The sequence below is a fragment of the Mustela lutreola genome, chromosome 6 (assembly GCF_030435805.1).
Source record: "Mustela lutreola isolate mMusLut2 chromosome 6, mMusLut2.pri, whole genome shotgun sequence".
In the NCBI taxonomy this organism is placed as follows: Eukaryota; Metazoa; Chordata; class Mammalia; order Carnivora; family Mustelidae; genus Mustela; species Mustela lutreola.
In genome coordinates, this window is record NC_081295.1 from 46,262,355 (window position 1) to 46,281,845 (window position 19,491).

The 19,491-nt window shown below is 37.7% G+C and overlaps 1 protein-coding gene across 1 annotated transcript in view; it reads left to right on the top strand.

The window, feature by feature from the left end:
- The window catches only part of ME1 (malic enzyme 1), a 203,760-nt gene that overhangs the window by 54,686 nt on the left and 129,583 nt on the right, over positions 1 to 19,491 (top strand). The window contains exons 4-5 of the mRNA XM_059177184.1: positions 10,984 to 11,059; positions 17,351 to 17,512. Coding sequence (XP_059033167.1) covers positions 10,984 to 11,059; positions 17,351 to 17,512 — 238 coding nt within the window. The remainder of the gene's footprint in view (positions 1 to 10,983; positions 11,060 to 17,350; positions 17,513 to 19,491) is intronic.

Below are 19,491 nucleotides of genomic sequence, written 5' to 3' on the forward strand. Positions count from 1 at the left end.
CTTTTCTTTCTCCCTCTCTCCCTCCCTCCCTTTCTTCTTTCCTTCTTTTCTTTCTTCCTTTCCTACTTTCTTTTTCTTTTTAAGATTTTATTTATTTATTCATGAGAGACAGAGAGGCAGAGGCAGAAGTAGGGGGAGAAGCAGATTCCCGGCAGAGCAGCGAGTCCAATGAAGGACGCGATCCCAGGACCCAGGATCATGACCGGAGCTGAAGGCAGACATCTGCTCAACCAACTTAGCCACCCAGGTGCCCCAAATGGCCTTTTCAAGCATCATTTTCCTATAGGGCCTGAGGAAAAGAGAAGGCAAATAGATTGATTTAGATTTGGAGGTTTTCAGAAAGGGTGTCATGGAAAGAGAGGAAGGCAAGGTAGTTAAGAATAGTTGGCAGAATGGTTAAAATTTAGTTGAATAAAGAAGGAAATTCAGTCAGAATTGACTGATAAGTTGAAGAAGAAAAAAATAAAAGCAGGTGTCAAAAGACATTAAAGAGGTCAAAGTGTAGTTATAGCAGAAGTGTGATAATTGGAAAAGTATGAGGTGGGATATTAGATCCTCATACCACAGATTATATAGTATTTATAGAGTATATACTTCCTGATGAAGTCAGGACTTTGTATGCTTCAAAGAAATGTAAGAAATCTAAAAGAAAAATCACTTGTTTCATTGTATATAAATAGGAAACAACAACAGACAAAAGTGAAAGATAAAATTAGGAAAATAATTTCCACAAGTATGATGAGCTGAGGACATGGAAATACTTCTCTTTTTTTTAAATTTTTTTTTAATTTGGAAGTATTTCTAAGATAAAAATCCTTAATCTATAAAGATGTGCTAGAGGTTGGTATTCTTCCAGCAGCTGAGGATAATTATAGCTTCTTTCTACACATTCATTGCCATTTTCTCATGTTCTTCCGAGGTGACAGCAGCAGTCTGGCCGCCCGCTCCCTCTGCTTCATGGTGCCTCAGTCTGTGATGCAAAGCATGGGGACCTGGAGTGTTGGAGCTTGGGCAGGGTTAAGAACACCCACACAGAAGAGCAGTTTGACTTAGGGTGTGAGAGCCACGCAAAGTGAAGGGAAGGTTCCTGTAGGAGGATGGTCCGGTGCTGGGTGTCCGAGCCCCAGTGGATGGAGAGGAAGGCTGCCTACTTCAGAGATGGGATTCTTAGTGAAGTGAGCAGGGCGATTGCACAGGGAGGGGCCAAGACTGGTTTCATCCAAGAGGACAGTAAGTCAATACATGAAGCATAATGGGACCTGGGTTTCTCACTACAGGAGAAAGTTGTTGTAAGGTGAAACCTGAAGGAGGAACACTAGAATGAACCTTCTGGTGTTGAATTGGAATTGAGGGTTTTAGTATGAACATACGGTTTTCAGTGTATAGATAGGTAGGATGGGTAGCTACAGAAATGTATGTGTGTGTGTGTATGTATGTATATAAACACATACACATATTAAGTTTGTATGTCTATACATGTATTGTTTTTTCTGTCCATTGAGTTGCCCTGGGAGCAGCCATACTCCAGTAACAATGAGCACACCTGACACTCAAATCTAAGTACCATTTGCATCAAAAGGAAGCAGAGCTCCTTAGAGAAATGGCTGATTTAGGGCTGTACCAGGATAATTAAAGGGGAGCTTAGGACATCATGTACTGGTAAGGAAGCAAGTGCTCAAAGTGGGGGGGGGGACGTGTTAAAAGGACACAGCAGCCCACTTGAAGGGGTTGCTGCTGGCCACATCTGGGACATTTTGAGCCTCAAATAAATATTTGCTATGGATTAAAACAGATTGAATAAAATAAGAAATTTTTAAAAATAAATAAAAATTTAAAAAAATACAGTAAGTCCTGCTCTCATAAATAAATAAATAAATAAATAAGAAACAGGAAGCCACATTGATACAAATAAATGCACAGATAAACTGAAAGTGGGACCAAGGAACAGAGAGTTTTGAAGCATCATATCATAAAACGCTTGTTAATTCCAAAGGGAAAAAAGAGTAACTTTGCAGTGAAAAAGCCAGGAAGACACGACCTTAAACAAGTGATCAGAGTGAATTTCACCAATAATGGGACAAGCCAGGAGCAGCGCCACCAAGAAGGTCAGTGAGAAGAAGCCAGTACCACCTCTGTGAGGTTCCTGCAGTGGATGTATGGTCTGAATCTAGTCATGGGGAAATAGCTCACAAACCCAAATGAGAGTGACATTCCACAAAACACTGACTTGTAAGTTTTAAAGTATTAAGGTCATGGAATTCATGGAAAGACTGAGGAAATATTCCACATAGAAGAGGACCGAGTAAACAAGCAACTAAGCACAAGAAGGGATTTGGAGCTGGACTTTTCTTATGCAGGACATCATGGAGACAAATGGTGTAATGTGAATGGTGTCTGAGAATCAGAGGCTAGTAATGTGTCTGTATTAATTTTCTGATTCTAATTATGTAGGAGAAGGTTTTGTTTGTAGGAAATGAGCTAAATTCGTGGTGATGAGACATCATGTTGGCTATTTGACCCTCAAATAGTTCAGGAAAAAACAATTCTTAATATACTTAGAAGAAATTGGGGCACCTGGGCGGCTCAATTGTCTATGTATTCAACTTTCAATTTCAGCTCAGGTCATGATCTCAGGGTAGTGGGATTGAGCCCTGTGTCAGGCTCTGCACTGAGCATGAAGCCCGCTTTAGATTCTGTCTCTTCCCCCTTGCCCCTTCCCCCCGCTTGCATGTGTTCTCTTTCTCTCTCTCAAAACACTCTCTCTCTCCCTCCTAGAATTCTTCTAAGCATTTACTGTGGGAAGATAATATTGATCCATGCCTTCTTAACACTGTCCTTCCTTCCTTGACTTCCCTTGACTTTAGAAACACTGGTTGTCCAGTTAGATCGTTTTCTTTCTCTCATCTGTTCTGTCTTCCCTCCCTCCACCTCCCTCCTTACCTTTTCTTCCTTCCTTCCTTCCAGACTCTTCTTAGTCATCCTGTTCTTTATATGGATACTAGTTTGTAATGATTTCCCCTTGGCCTTCCCTTCTTTCTTCTTTGGCAATCTATTCTATTCCTTTCAACTCTTAGGCATATGCCTCTTAACTCTGTATCTTTACCCAAGGTAGCTCCTAATTAAACCTACATATTACCTTAACTTAGGTTTTTGTTTGTTTGTTTGTTTTTTTAAACACTTCTTTCCCTAACAGCTCAGATCTGCTGATAGAATTCAACTTTGGGCTGACTCCTAAGACTCACTAGTGCATACTCATATTTTGTGAAAAATACGGGGTCTAATTTTCTTATTTCAAAAGATCAAAAGATTGTAAAATGAGCTTCTGTATGGAAGAGAGGATTCTTACAGAAAATTGTAGAGTGGCTACCTCCTTCATTGGGTCAGGAGCAGGGTCATGAACTAATTTCCAGAAGAAAATACAAGTCTAGGTATAATAGAAGGTTGCATGAAATTTAATTCTGTTTTGATATGAAATAAACTTAATTAGGGATGTTATCTGAGACAACATGAAGAAGTAATATCTCACAAATCTGTTTTGAGAGTGCAATGTATACAATGTTAGAGGTTATGAGAAAAGTTTGAACTATGTTCATGAGAAAATGATTTGTATTTTAAAATTATCTTAGTCCTGACATGAAATAGATATAGAAGCATAAGTATTTTGAATTGGCATGTTTAATATACTTCAAATAAAAATTAAGTATTCTAAACAAATTGACCAACAAGAACATGAATGAAGAAAAAATGTTTATTGACATTCCATTCATTTTTTAAAATGTCATTGATAAATAATCTTCTGAAGTTTTCATTTTATAACTGTAACTGTGTATATGTTGAGGATTCATGTTTCATATTTATCTCTATACCAGCAAGTATAAGTCATGTCTTGCTGACTTTTGGGTATCTCATTAGGTTTCTAATCAAGGAGGCATTCCATGACGTTTTGCAGATTATTCTCTCAAAATGCTTGACTTCAGTGGGACATCACAGATCCTTCATTTATTGAGCTCTCTGGAAGAGTAAGCACATCAGTGGTGCCTGGATGGCTCAGTCGGTGCCTGACTCTTGACTCTCTCAGGTCATGATCTCAGGGTTGTAGGATTGAGCCGCTGGGCATGGAGCCTGATTACGACTCTCTTCTCTGTCTCGGTTCCTTTCCCACCACCTCCTTCTCTCTCTCTCCTTCCCTCTCTTTAAAAAAAAAAAAAAAAAAAAGTTAAGCACATTAATCACAAATGAATCTCTGCTCAGTGTAAGAGATTACAGGTGACCAAATGTCTCTTACATTTAATTGATATAAGTTTTAATATCATTCATTGTCCTCATTTAAAAAAAAATACTATTTCCTGAGACTAGTGGTGCTTGAAAAGTCTTGGCTAACTAACAAGTTCCCAAGAAATATTATTTAATGTTATATTGCCAAGAACATATTAGATAATTCAACAAAATTGCCTTCTTTAAAAAGTCCAAATATATTTCATTTTAACTTTAGAATAATTTATTGAGTTCTTGTTGGTTGCAGGGATGTGACAGGGATCCAAAAAAAAAATATGTTACTTTATAGAGCTTATTATCATCTTGGAGAAACAAAATAAATTCATGTTTAAAAAAAAAAAAACCAGGAAAGGATATAATTTAGTGCCAACTTGGTAAATTAATATTTTTGTTGAGTCAGAAAGTCATCGATAATCTGCCTGTTAACACTTACTATCGTAATATAATTTTCAGTTACTTAAGTCAATGTAAGTCTGGGTTTATTTCATGTTTTCTGTACTTTTAAAAAAAATTAATTTTAGAAGCCTTATTTTTAAGTACTAAAGTCAGCATGTATTGTTGGACTCAAACCCAGCACAGTTACAGGCATTGGGGTTCTAAAGGTGAGCAAAATAGACTATTTGCTTAAGGAACTTGTTGCATTGTGTATGTATGTGTACTGGGCAGGGGGTAGTTAGGGTTAGGGTAAGATCATTTCAAATAATTGGAAATACTGTGAAGATGATCAAAATGTTAGGGTGAAGGTACTTGAATTGCTGTTATCAGAATGGGGCCTGAATGATGAGAGAAGTTAACCAGTTGGCTAAATTTGGAACCAGTTGGAACTTAACCAGTTGGCTAAGTTTGGAACTCAAAGAAGTGGTCTAGGTTGAAGAGAGAAGTTTGAGAGTTGTCATTATGAGCATGATATTTAAAGCCCTGTCAAACACAGTTGAGAAGTCAAAAAAGATGAGAGTCAAAACTTGACCTTTGTCTTTAGCAGATGTGAGTCTTCAGTCACTTTGGTAAGAGTTGTTTCTGTGGAGCAGTGAGGGAGAAAAGCCTTATTAAGAGATTGAAGAAAGAATAGGAGGTAAGAAAGTAGAGACAATAAGGGAAAAAAGTGTCTTTGAGGGGTTTTGTTATGAAGAGTGAAGAGTAGCAGACAAAATCCAATTTTTACAAAAGATGGATATTATCAGGGCAGGTTGTTATGCCAATAAGAATAATCCAGTAGAGAAAGTGATGTTATAGCATAGAGATGGGTAATTGTAGGAGTGAAACCTTTGAAAAGCTACCTGGAATACAGTCTAGAGCACATGTAAGACAGTGGCCTTGATAATGGGAAATTTCTTCCAATACAACATGAGGGAAAGCAGAAATGCAGAGGCAACACAATGGAGAAAAGGTATTCTTTTCAATAAATGGGCTGGAACAACTAGATATACACATACAAAAAGATGAATCTAGGCAGACTTTATATCTCTCACAAAGATCAATTGAAAGTGGATCAGAAACAGAGGGGCCCGGGTGACATAGATGGTTAAATGTCTGACTCTTGATTTCAGCTCAGCTCATAATGTCAGGGTCATGAGATTGAGCCCTGCTTCAGGCTCTGGTGAATGTGGAGCCTGCTTAATAATTCTCTCTCTTCCTCTCCCTCACTGCCTTCCATCCTCTGCTCACAGTCATGTTGTCTCCCAGAAAAAAAAGATTACAAACCTAAATGTGAAATGTAAAACTATAAAAGTCCTAGAAAATAACAGAAGATAGCATAGGAGAAAATCTAGATGGCCTTGAATATGGTGATGACTTTTTAGATACAACACCACAGGCATGATCCATTGAAAGAAAGAATGGATAAGCTGGAATTCATTAAAACTTAAAATTTCTGCATTATGAAGGATACTGTCAGGGTTGCCTGGCTGGCTTATTTGGTAGAGCATGTGACTCTTGGCATGGGTTCAAACCCCATACTGGGTATTGAACTTACCTAAAAAGAAAAGGCACTGTCATGAGAATTAAAAGACAAGCCACATACTGGGAAAAAGTATTTGCAAAAGATGTATCTGATAAAGGACTATTATCTAAAATATACAAATAACTTAAAAATCAACAATAAGAAAACAAACCAATTTAAAAATGGGCTTAAAGATCTTCATAGGCACCTCACCAAAGAAGATCTATATTGATGGCAAATAAGCACATGAAAAGATGTTCCACATTGCACATCAGGGAAATACAAACTAAAAGAGTACCAAGATACCACTACACAATTATTAGAATGATCAAAATGCAAAACCCTGACACCACCAGGTGTTGGTCAGGATGTGGAACAATAAGAACTCTCATTCATTGCTGGTGAGAATGCAAAATGATACAGCCACTTGTGGATTGAATATTTGGAAGAGTTTGTGAATTCTTACAAAACTAAACCTACTCTTTTTTTTTTAATAAAGATTTTTTATTTATTCATTTGACAGAGGGAGCACAAGCAGGGGGAGCAGCGGGCAGAGGGAGAGGGAGAAGCAGGCTCTCCATTAAGCAAGGAGCATGATGTGGGGCTTGATCCCAGGATTCTGGGACTGTGACCTGAGCTGAAGGCAGACACCTAACCGACTGAGCTACCCAGGAACCCCAAACTAAACCTACTCTTATCACATGATCCAGTAATTCCATTCCTGGTATTTACCCAAAGGAATTGAAAACTTATGGCCACATAAAAACCTGCACACAAATGTCTTCAACAGCTTTGTCATAATTGCCAAAATTTGTGATCAACCATGATATACTTCAGCAGGTGAATGGGTAAACACAGTGTAGTACATCCAGACAATGGAATATTACTCAGTGCTAAAAAGAAATGAGCTTTAAAGCCATAAAAAGACATGGAGGAAACTTAAATGCATATTACTGTGTGAAAGAAGCCCATCTGAAAAGACCATAAACTGCATGATTTCAACTCTGACATTTTAGATAAGGGAAGTGTGTGGAAACAGTCCAAAGATGAGTGGTTGCTAGGGGCTTGAGAGGGAAGGACAAATAGGTAGAGCAGGGAGATCGTTCCGAGCAGTGAATCTGTTCTGAGTAATACTACAGTTGTGGATACATAGCACTATGAATTTGTCCAGACCCCCAGAATGTACAGCTCCAAGAGTGAACCATAACGTTTGGTGCCTGGGTGGCTCAGTGGGTTAAGGCCTCTGCCTTCGGCTCGGGTCGTGATCCCAGGGTCCTGGGATAGAGCCCCATGTCGGGCTCTCTGCTCAGCAGGGAGCCTGCTTTCTCCTCTCTCTCTCTCTGCCTGCTTCTCTGCCTACCTGTGATCTCTGTTAAATAAATAAATAAAATCTTAAAAAAAAAAAAAGAGTGACCCATAATATAAACCCTGTGCTCTGGCTGGTAATGATGTGTCCATGCCTGCTGTGGTATGAGGAATGTTGATAATGGGGAAGGATAGACATGGTGGGGGCAGGAAGTTTATGAGAAATCTCTGAACCTTCTGCTCAATTTTACTGTGAACCTAAAGCTGCTCTAAATAATGAACTCTATTTAAAAAGATGCAGTTGGATTACTAGAGTTTATATTAGAAAGAGGAAGCAGTTTTCACCCTATTGAGTCTATTCCTGTTTGAAATTAAGATTTGATGATCAATTAAAAAAAAAAAGATTTGATGATCAACTGAGTGTGAAAGGGAGATACATGTAGGTGAGGAGAAATGAGGAAGTGTGAAATGGCTTCTCAGAGACTGCTAAGTTGAAGTTGCTAGGAAGTCATAGTGGTAAACTTCGCAAAAGAAGAATGCCAACGTGGGGGTACATGACTGGCTTAGTCTGAAGCGTGTCCAGCTCTGGATGTCATGAATTCAAGCCGATGTTGGGTGTAGAAATTATTTAAATAACAAAACTTAAAAAAAAGAAGAGAATGAATTTGAGAATTCTGGCCATAGATAGGACGTGAATCTTAACGTTATTTTGTAATTTTTCTATAACAGTACTTTCACCAAACGGAAGCAGGTGGGATGTCTTTTACCTATATTGTGGTCTTGAAATACCATTTTCTACTAAAAGAAACCAGGACTTCTTAGAGAAATGGCTCATTTCAGTTCTGAGGCAGACATTTTCAAGACAACAAGGAACATCTTGTCGTAACAGAGAACAAGGAAGCTGTCAAAAACTATCATCATCCAGTGCCCCTTGTCTCAGTCGGTTAAGCATCAGACGCTTGATCTCTGCTCAGGTCTTAATCTCAGAGTCATGAGTTCAAGCGCTGAATTGGGCAAACCAACTAATTATAGTCATGTCAAAAGGACTCTGAGGCCAACATGTAGAGTCTTCCACTGGTTAAGTATGAGACAATTTAAGTATTAATAAAGAAAATAACTGCAGTGGATTAAAACATATCAGATATGTTTAAATCCATGAGTTCATATTGATCCAAAACATAGACGCACATAACACATACACAACCCACGCATGCATTTAGACACACACACACACACTTTAGTGGAGACTCTTGAAGGATTCTAGCAAGTGAGCTCTTTTTTTTTTTTTTTTTTTTGAGCTTTATTTATTTTAGAGAGAGAGAAAGAGAGCATTTGAGCAGGGGGAGGGGCAGAGGAAGATGGAGAGAGAGAGAATTTCAAGCAGACTCCCTGCTGAATGTGGAGCCCCATTTCCCCATTTGGGGCCCAGTCTCACCACCTTGAGGTCATGACTTGAGCCGAAGTCGAGAGTTAGATGCTTAACCAACTGAGCCACCCAGGTGCCTGACAAGTGAGCTCTTTATTTCAAAAACTGACAAGTAAAGAGAAAGAATCCAGCATTTGTATCAGCTTTACCATTGGGTAACCAAACAATAGGTATGGTGAAATTTCTCTTTAAATAAGAATTTCAGCAAGTAAATTAGGAATAATTGACAGAATTAGAATATTCCATTTTGTAACCCCTAATGAATTAAGGAATTTAGATATTAAGCATTGCCAGTGTTAAAATCACATAAAGGACTACAATATACTGTGACTGAACCAATGTGAGTTCCCTCCTTGTTGAATCAGAAACAGCACCCTGTTGAGTTGACACACAAATTTGTGGCAGATAAGGAGATCACCCGGAATAGCTTCCAAAACCATGACTACCCAAGCAAGGGTGAATGGGTGCCTTTTATTTTGGGGTGGGGTGAATATTTAGATAGGGAAGCTTTATCTTTGAAAGTAGAGGCAGGCAGAAGGTGGCGTATGTGCCATTAAGGAAACAGGCCTATATGTACACATTGTACATTGTGTAAATGAGGCTCGGCTGGTGCCCCTCCTTCAATATAGATTTTAGTATCTATTAACCAGATAAAGATAGTTGTTGATCATTTTAGAGCTCACTGCATGGTCCATCTGTGCAGATGCAAGTCAGGGGTTAAGTTCAAGGCTGATCTGGCTGGTCTGGGCCAGTTTTGCCAGGCCAGTTGCTATGGCTTAAGAGATGGTTTTGCTTTTCATATGCCTAAGAGAGAAGGTGGAAAGAGGAGCTTTAGGAATAATGTGGGACATAGGTTGGTGAGCACAAGCAGGTGGACAATAAAGATCAGGTCTTGGGGTCTAGCTAGTGACAGTACTATACATCTTCTGATAACACCAGACCATGAGGTATCTTGTTAAAAAATGGATATGAATCTGGTTAAGCTTTTAGATTCAATTACCAACTTCTCAAGAAGTAGGGAAGAAAGATTAATCTGTTAATCTATACCATAGGAATGTAACCAGCAAAATCCAGATTATGGGAAGCGTTAGAAGATAAATTGTAGTGACTAGAGATGGCTTATCATTTGGATGCTAGAACTATAAATTAAATGATGCCATAAAAGTCAGGACAGCTGTTACTCTTAAGAGGAAGTGGTTTTGATTGGGGGAAACACGTGGAGGGCTTCTGGAATACTGACAAGAGTGTCTGCTTAAATGGGTGTTACATACAAGGGTGGTCGCCTTCTAAAAATTCACTAAGCTGTACATTGGTTGTGTGTGGTTCTCTGTATTTGAGTTACATTTAGCAAGAGTAAATAGTAAAGTAGAAGTTTTAAATGAAATTAAGACATTACATTTATTTCTCAGTTGAATTTTTAGTTCATTGTTAGACTTTTCCTAGGGAATGGGGGATGGGAGAGGAGCAGTATTAAAGACTTCAGTTGAGTCCAAATGACAGAGTTGCAGAGAACAACTAAGACTGCAAATTAAAGAATTATAACTTGGATGTTTGAACTTAAAAAAAAAAATAAAGTATGTTTCACACAAAAGGACTGTTGTCACTTAAAGCCATTTCTAACACAGTCTCTCCTCTTCACATTATGAATACCCAGTAAGTGGAGTATATGAGCCTGTTTATACATGCTTCATGTTTTCTAGGTGCTTTTACATATATTATTTAATAACAAACTAAGTGAATCTATGAGTGGAATTCATGATGCTACTTAAATCCTCTGTAAATAAAAGAGTGAATACTACTTTAATTACAAAATGTTTAAGAATATGTAATATAAGAATGAATTTGTTATAGATGTCAATATAATGTTTAAAGTAATTTCTACCTTATTTATAAGATCCCTAGCTTTTATTTGTTTAAGGGAGTAATTTTCACTAGTTTGATAAAAAAGGAGGTGTATTAAACTGATTTGGAAAAAATTTTTTAAAGTTCATGATATTTTGGCAAGTCTGAAGTATATTAAAACTCTTTTTTCTGCCAGAGGTCTCTTCATTAGTATCCATGATCGAGGGCATATTGCTTCAGTTCTTAATGCATGGCCAGAAGACGTCATCAAGGTGAGTCATCTAATTTTTTGCTATTGTGGCAAATTTGTTCTTTTACCTATTCCATAACATATTAATAATTTTCATGATATTAGATAGCATTGACATGGAAATGTTGGGGTTTGGAGCCGACAGCCAAGAAAGAATTCTTGAGACATTCCCAGTGTGAAAAGGTGGTTTTATTAAGGCACGGGAACAGGACCAGCACAAAGGACTGCTGCGGGATTCTGAGGAGCAGTTGATGATATACTATGGAGTTTGGGGGTGGTAAAGACGAGGGAAGTTTCTTAAAGGATTTTCATATTGCTAAAGAAGACTCGCAGGATCCTGGAGCCCTGGCTATCCTCTGGCTATGGTGGTGTTTTCCTCTAATAAGGCATTAACATTAGGATTGGGAGTCCCTGGAGAAATGTCATACTCTGCCTGCCTCAGGTATTTGTCAATGGGCTGCAGGTTATACAGACCTTTAATTTTATATGCATTTCCTTTTTGCCTTTGTTCTTCACATCAGCATTCACTGTCTTTTCTACTGAATGCCACCTAATTTATCATCTCTTCGATTTTTGCATACTGGGTTAATTTTATTTTGGTACCGATTAAAGACTAAGTTTCCCTATTACTTCTATCTGATTTCTTAGCATTTCTTGGCCCATTGATAATGAATGTTGAAGTTGCCTGTGAATTTCTTGAAGCAAAGTCCCTTTTCACATTTGTTGGCTTTAATCATCTGCTAAGAGGAACACAGACCACCCCCCCCAAAAAATACATTCATTCACTTCCTTTATCATTATGGCTTTCAGTTGTTCATCTGACTTCCCTCTCTGAATGACCTAATGAAAATAAAACAAGAATAGTATCCAACATTTAGTAGCTTTCTGTATGAGACCCTACCTGGATTGACTCTTGTAATTATCATAATTCAGTGAGGAAAGGAAGGAAGGATGGGCTATACTCTAGTGTCTGGTGGTGGTGGAAACTGAACACAGGTCACAGATCCCTTGCTCTTAGAGCTGGTCTCTATGGCTTTCCTTGTCAAAGGAAGGTGAGATGTACTTGTCCCTTTCCTGGCTCTTTTTTTTTTAAATTAATTTTCTGTTAGGTGCCAAACAACTTTAAGCAACTTTGTGCTGTTGAAGTAGGTAAGCCGTTAGGGTTCGAAGACGACAGCCAAGACAGAATTCTTCACACGTCTTTGGTGCAAAAAGATGATTTTATTAAAGCATGGGGACAGGACCCATGGGCAGAAAGAGCTATACCACAGTCATGTGGCCCATTGGATACTTTCAAGTTGGAGGGGGGTGGTCAGGGAGAGTGTAAGCGTCTAAGGAATTTTGGAAGCAAGGTTTCCTGGACCTTGAGGGGGATAGCTATTGTTGGAAAAAGGACATTTATTACCGTCTAATAAAACCTTAGTCATGAGACCCTTCAGATGTATATCGGTGGATCACATGCTTGGAGGATGATTACCAGCATATGGCTTGGGGGGATTTAGAGATAAAGGAAGTTTCCAGAGGAATTTTTATATGTTAAAGTACACTTACAGGATCCCGATGGAGCGGCTGGAGGACAGGTGTCAGGCTAGGATTGCCTTTTGCCCTCAGCAAAGTATTAATATCTAGGCTATTGAGTCCCTAGAGGAATGTCACTCTGCCTATTTCAAGGACCTTTCAGTGGGCTGTAGGTAGTAAGGAAATTTAATAATTTTTCTTCTGCCTTGGTTTCCTACATCACTGTGTTTTAGGAGTAGGGTTGAACAAGCTGATGCCTTTAGGGGTACAGAGTCACTTTAGCTGTGACTCCCAAAGCATCGCTCCCATTCTTTTGAGCAGTTGTGGCCAGTACTGATGGACTCTGCTCTGTAAGGCTTATGCCAGGCTAACTTGTAAAGCCAGATGTTTTTCAGGATTTCTAATCTTCCCAGATTTCTTTCTTACCAAAGTTGCTTCCTCAGCTTTTCTCCCAGGTAGACTGCATTAGCCTTGGGTCCTGTCCTCAGAAACTCCCCCAAAGTGAGTTAATTCTGTGTAGTATAAAATGTCTGAGAAGACGCTTACATTTTGACTGGAATCTAGAGAGGGTTTTTAAGAATGAGTTGGTATCGGGACTATTTAATAACCACATCATCATAACAGCTAGGCAATACACAGTCACCTTGTTTTGTGCTCTTCCTGCTAGCTCATATCTGAATATTTGTCTTCATTAGTAGCCTACCTTTATTCTTTCAACTCTTTTTTTTTTTTTAAAGATTTTATTTATTTATTTGACAGAGAGAGATCACAAGTAGGCAGAGAGGCAGGCAGAGAGAGAGAGGAGGAAGCAAGCAGGCTCCCTGCTGAGCAGAGAGCCTGATGCGGGACTCGATCCCAGGACCCTGAGATCATGATCTGAGCCGAAGGCAGCGGCTTAACCCACTGAGCCACCCAGGCGCCCATATTTTTTCAACTCTTAATGTTGGTCTCTCACTGTTATTCCTGATTCTAACTATACCTATTATTATTTTAAAAGCCTAGCATAGTATCTGACACATAATAGGCACTTAATGGCAGCTGTTTATTGTAATAGAATACTGAAGAATAAGATGTGGTCTCTACTGTAGTTGAAAGTATACATGAAACAAAGGCAATCTATTAGATGATATATAATTAAACTGGTATAAATTATAAATGCTGTATTCATTCAGAGAAGGCTAAAATGGCTAAATTTTTATATCAAAATGGGAACTTAAATTTAGTCATTGATAATTAGAATGGGAAGAAGATACTATCCGAAGAAGGGCACAGATCAATGTAAGTCCTAGTTCCGGAAGAGAATGGTGTGTGTTTGTGCTGTAAGTGAATTAACTGGCTGGTCTGACTAAGAAGTGTAACTATGGAAATATAGTGGCATTAAGATGGCTTAAGTAAGAGGTGACCAAATTATTATAAAAGATCTTGAAGTTCATAAAGAGGGATTTAGACTTGAAGTAATAGAATGTCCTATTTTCAGATGGGAATGACTTTATGTAGGTAATACCTGAGGAAGGCTCACCAGTGAGAGGAGAAGAGGCAAGAGTTGTGCATCCAAGTGTAGGCCACATCAGAAAGGCCCTGGGGAAGGAAAAGAAGGCATGAAGACAGGACACATGGTGAGGGTGTCTGTGTATATTCAGGATAACCCCTGCCTACTCATGCAGAGTTACTAGTGAGCTAATGCCCAGGTAATAATTGATGCAGTAGGAGGAAGATGGAATTTCTGAAATGCAGACATCATTGAGAGAATTATGATTGTCTTACTGAGATAATCCTCCTGTTCTAACTTCATTATTGTGTAGAAGATATGCAAATGCTTGATTTTCCTTAAGTGGGATATGAAGTAGGTAAAAACAAAAGCCAAAGGAATGTCAATTTAATGATAAACTGTGTAGATGACACATTATTTTTCAGAAGATTCCTTTACTATTAAAATCTACACCTTAGTGTTGAAATGTTTGTGAATTAATGTTACAAATGTGCATTTGTAATAAGGCATAAGCAGATCAAATAGCAAACGCCTCAAAACAGAGTTTAAAAATTACTCAAGGGGCACCTGGGTGGCTAGTTGGTTGAGTGTCCAACTCAGTTTCTGCTCAGGTGATCCTGAGATGGAGCCCCATGTCGGGCTCCTTGGTGGTCGTGGAGCCTGCTTGGGATTCTCTCTCTCCTCTCTTTGTGCCCCTCCCCTCCTCATGCTCTCTCTTTCAAATAAATGAGCAAATCTTTAGAAAAACTTACTCAACTAACACCTATCTACATGCCCATGGCATATTTATGTAATAAAATTAATAGCTTAGGGGAGCCTGGGTGGCTCAGTGGGTTAAAGCCTCTGCCTTCAGCTCGGGTCATGATCTCAGGTCCTGGGATCGAGCCCCGCATCGAGCTCTCTGCTCAGCAGGGAGCCTGCTTCCTCCTCTCTCTCTGCCTGCCTCTCTGCCCGCTTGTGATCTCTCTCTCTCTGTGTCAAATAAATAAATAAAATCTTTTAAAAAAAATTAATAGCTTAGGATGAGAGGAGAGCTTAAGGAATAAAATTTATGAAGAAAAGAAGAAAAATAACATTTTTCCTTGACTTTATATAAAAGCCATAGATTATTTTAACTTAGTTGTGTTATCAAAAATAAGTGAAAATATTGTTATTTGCAACCCTTTTTCAAAAATGTTGAAATGGATGAAAATCATAAGTAGCAACTCCCTGGGTCTAAATATCTTTAATGAACCTGGAAAACATTACATAAATTACTACTCAGATCATACCTAAGTTATATGACAATGTTGCTCTCCTTATAAAATATCTTTTAAAATATTTTAAAAATATTTGCAGACCAACTTAGACTTTACCTGTTTAAAGGACACATACATAAAAGTATATAGTATCAGTAATAGATAAAAGTACCTCTGTGACAGTGTGATAAATAAATGTCAAAAATGTATTTGGAGTAGCTCGACTTTGAAAAATTAGTTTTAGGGGGCACCTGGGTGGCTCAGTGGGTTAAAGCCTCTGACTTCGGCTCAGGTCATGATCCTAGGGTTCTGGGATCAAGCCCCACATCGGGCTCTCGATGGGGAGCCTGCTTCTCCCTCTCTCTCTCTGCCTGCCTTTCTACCTACTTGTGATCCATATCTGTCAAATAAATAAAATCTTTTAAAAAAATTAGTTTTAGTTTAAAAAGCAAGGTTACAATTTTCTGTAGTATTTGTTTATCTTTCTTATCTTAAATCAGAGCCAACCACACCAGTGGTATCAAGTTGCCTTCTTTAAAACAGCATAACCTATTGATCCTTTGCAATTAGATGTGGAAAATTTGATATAGGCCAGATTTATGGGATATGCAAAAATAATTTTTGCCCACTTCTCAAATGTATTTATTTTTAAGGTAGTTCTTTAAGAGCTGCATAATATAGGTGAACAGAAAATTAAAAGATCTCAAAAGTATATTTTAAAATATGTTCTGCACTGTGGCATAGTGGAAAAACATTGTATGAGGAGTTTGTGTATACAGTTTCCCATTCTTTGGTATTAACCAGGTCGCCTTAGACAATTTAAGTTCTCTAATCTTTAGTTTCCTAATCTATAAAATAAGAGGAATGGACTGAATATACTCGAAATTTCCCTTCTAAAATACCATGACTCTGCATAATGCTCTTGATGGTAATAGTAATCTTGATAGCTACAATTTGTTGAGAATTTGTAATGTACCAGGTATTATGTACTTTGTATATCATATTCCTCATTTATTGAACAACAGATTTATGTAACTAACTAATGTTTATTCATTGTTTACTATGTTCAAATGCTGTGCATGGTGTTGGTGCACAGTAGTGAATAAAATAGAGTCGGTTCCTATTTTCATGCTGCTCTTCTGAAAAGTACCTTTATTTATTCCTATTTTACAAATAAGGAAAAGAAGATTTAATTCATCTGTTTATTTAAGGTCAAATAACTGACATTTTCCCAAGGTTTTATGGAAAAGATGAGTGTAGGAGTTTTGGGAAAATCTAATAAATTGTGTTTCACAAGATTGGTTTGGCTTAAATTCATATAATGTCCATGAATCACAGAACAAGGATGTTAAGTGCGTTAATTAAATGCATTAATTCAGATATCAGTTAACTCAGATATCAAATAAAATAGAAATAAAATCTCCCCATGATTAAAATGAATGGCTCATAGATATTCAGGGTGATTGGAAAGAACCTAAACAAAATTCATTTAAGCCTAGTGGAAGATTATCAGGTAAGAGCAGTAGCAAACTGTACTTCATAAATTTCAAAAATGGTAGACAATATCTAGTGGTTACAGGAGTTAAAGAGGATGGATCAACATTGTTGTGAAAATAGGAGGATGGTGCCAAGATGCGTAAACTAAACATCAGAGCACTTGGGAACTATTTAGCAATCATGTATTTTTTAATTAGAGCGCTCCCAGAATTCTGCTTAAGGTGGATGGGACTGGTTTCTCTTTAGTTCCCACTTTGAGGTCCTATTTCCTTGTACTCTTCCCGCTTGCTGCGATGTTATTTGAATCTTTATGTGCATACCATCTCTTCTTTCTTCACTGACTAAAGTAATCATATATGTGTATTTTTTAAAAAAAAATATCAACTTTATTTCTTCTCTCCACTCTTCAACAGTTAAGATCATATGAAATCTCTTAGATGTATATTCAATCTATGTTTTTTGACAGCTTAATATTTCATTACATAAGTGTTAATTTCAGAAGCAGAGGCAAGGGAATGTGCCCCTGGATTTGTAAACATCTTTTAATGGATGCTTTTTCTTTCTCTTCTAGGCCATCGTGGTGACTGATGGAGAGCGTATTCTTGGCTTGGGAGACCTTGGCTGTAATGGGATGGGCATCCCTGTGGGCAAGCTGGCACTGTATACAGCCTGCGGAGGGATGAATCCTCAAGAATGTCTGCCTGTTACTCTGGATGTGGGAACAGAAAATGAGGTAAACAATTTAAGTCTGTAAGACAGCTGGACACCTTAAAAAAATAGCACCAGCTCTTGTATTTTGAGCTTGTTTTCCAGGAACTTCATGACATTCATTCTTTTCTGTCTGGTTCCTTCCTCCCTCCTCAAACTCATTCCCCAAACAGTATAAGAAAATTATTCTTTCTCTCCCTTTTTTTCGCCTTTCTCTAAAGTGTGATCAGTCTTTCACCAACTTGTTTAGTGTTTTATCCTTTGAAAAACATTCACACCATTATTCTGTAGAGTGTATGTTTTACTTTAGGAGATCGTAGTTTCTTTTTAAAAATTATTGTTTTGGTACTATGTAGGAATCAATCCCTAAGGACTTACTAAATTTAATCAGTATGAAATCTTGTTCTAAAAGTCTGTTTTAAACCTGTGGTAAATTATTTGGAATTTATTTTTATTTTTTATTTATTTTTAAAGTTTGTTTATTTTATAGAGAGCAGCAGGGAAGGGGCATAGAGAGAGGGAGACAAGCAGACTTCATGCTTAGCGGGGAGCCTGATGCAGGACTCAATCCCAGGACCCTGGGATTATGACCTGAGCCCAAATCGAGAGTTGGATGCCTAACTGACTAAGCCCCCCATGTGCCCCTTGATGATTTGGAATTTATGGTTTCTCATTCCTGCATCAGTATTTTAGAATCTTAAAGTTGTATATCAGTACATATTTTTGCTCATTCTTTATTGCTAATATTTGGGTTCAGTTAATGGTGATAGACCCTAGAAATTAAAGGTAGAATATGTACAGATTTTATAGTCATTTTCTGTGTTCCCCTTTAAAGCAGTCGACCCATTAATAGTATAATATTAACTTGAACATTTTTGATATTCATTAATAGAGAAAGTTACAATATTTAACTTCCTATATATGTGAGTACTTATTTACCTTCATAAAGGAAACATTTTATAAAAGCACACTGCTTATCTGATATTTTCCTTTTTGATACTAATAGAAATGACTTAAAAATTATCAAAGCTGACTTTTTAGAACAATCATCCTAAAATAATATACATACATAGAACTTTGGATTTTCTTTTTATTTCTTCATTTATTTAAAAAATATTCTTCTGTAGTAAATAACAGTGACAGTAAATAAAGTTTAAAATTACAAAATCTGGAGACACTTGGGTAGCCCAGCCACTTAAGTATCTGCCTTCATCTCCAGTCATGATCCTGGAGTCCCAGGATCGAACCTGACATTGGGCTCCCTACTAGTGGAGAGTCTGCTTCACCCTCTCCTTCTGCCACTCTCCCCACTTGTGTTCTCTCTCACACTCTCTCTTGCTCTCTCAAATAAATAAATAAAATCTTAAAATTACAAATTATCTGTAGAACATCTTAGGAATTCCAGGGGAAGATGAAGAGGAGTAAGGAGTGATGAGAAAGGCATGTAAAAGTCTAAGAATTCACTTCTAAATTTGGGTTTTTGTTTTGTTTTTTTAAAGATTTTTATTATTTTTTTAAAGTAATCTCCACACCCAGTGTGGGGTTGAAACCATGACCCTGAAATAAAGAGTCCCTTGCTCCACTGACTAAGCCAGCCAGGCACCCCTAAACTTGGGTCTTTTATTGTCAGTGTAATGTGGACATGAAGTTATACACTAAAGATTAAGCCATAACACCAGGACTCTTGCACTGATAGCTTGTATTAGTTATATGAAATACTTTATTTCATGGAAGGAGGTCTTAAAATTCTCAAATTGGTCAGTTATCTTGAATTTTTTCACATTAATTCCTAGTATTCCTAATATCCCTTTCCTCTTTTGGCATCCAGTGCTTTTTATTTTACTCCATTTCTGCCCAGCGTCCTGCCTCCTCAGCCTACTGAATCCATGTCCACTGATCCTTCATCAAATTTCTTGCTTTGCCTTGCTGTAGATCTTGCTTTCTTTTGCTCTTCTCTCATTAAGCATGATTGGTACTTACTACATTTGAAAAATTTTCAAGTTA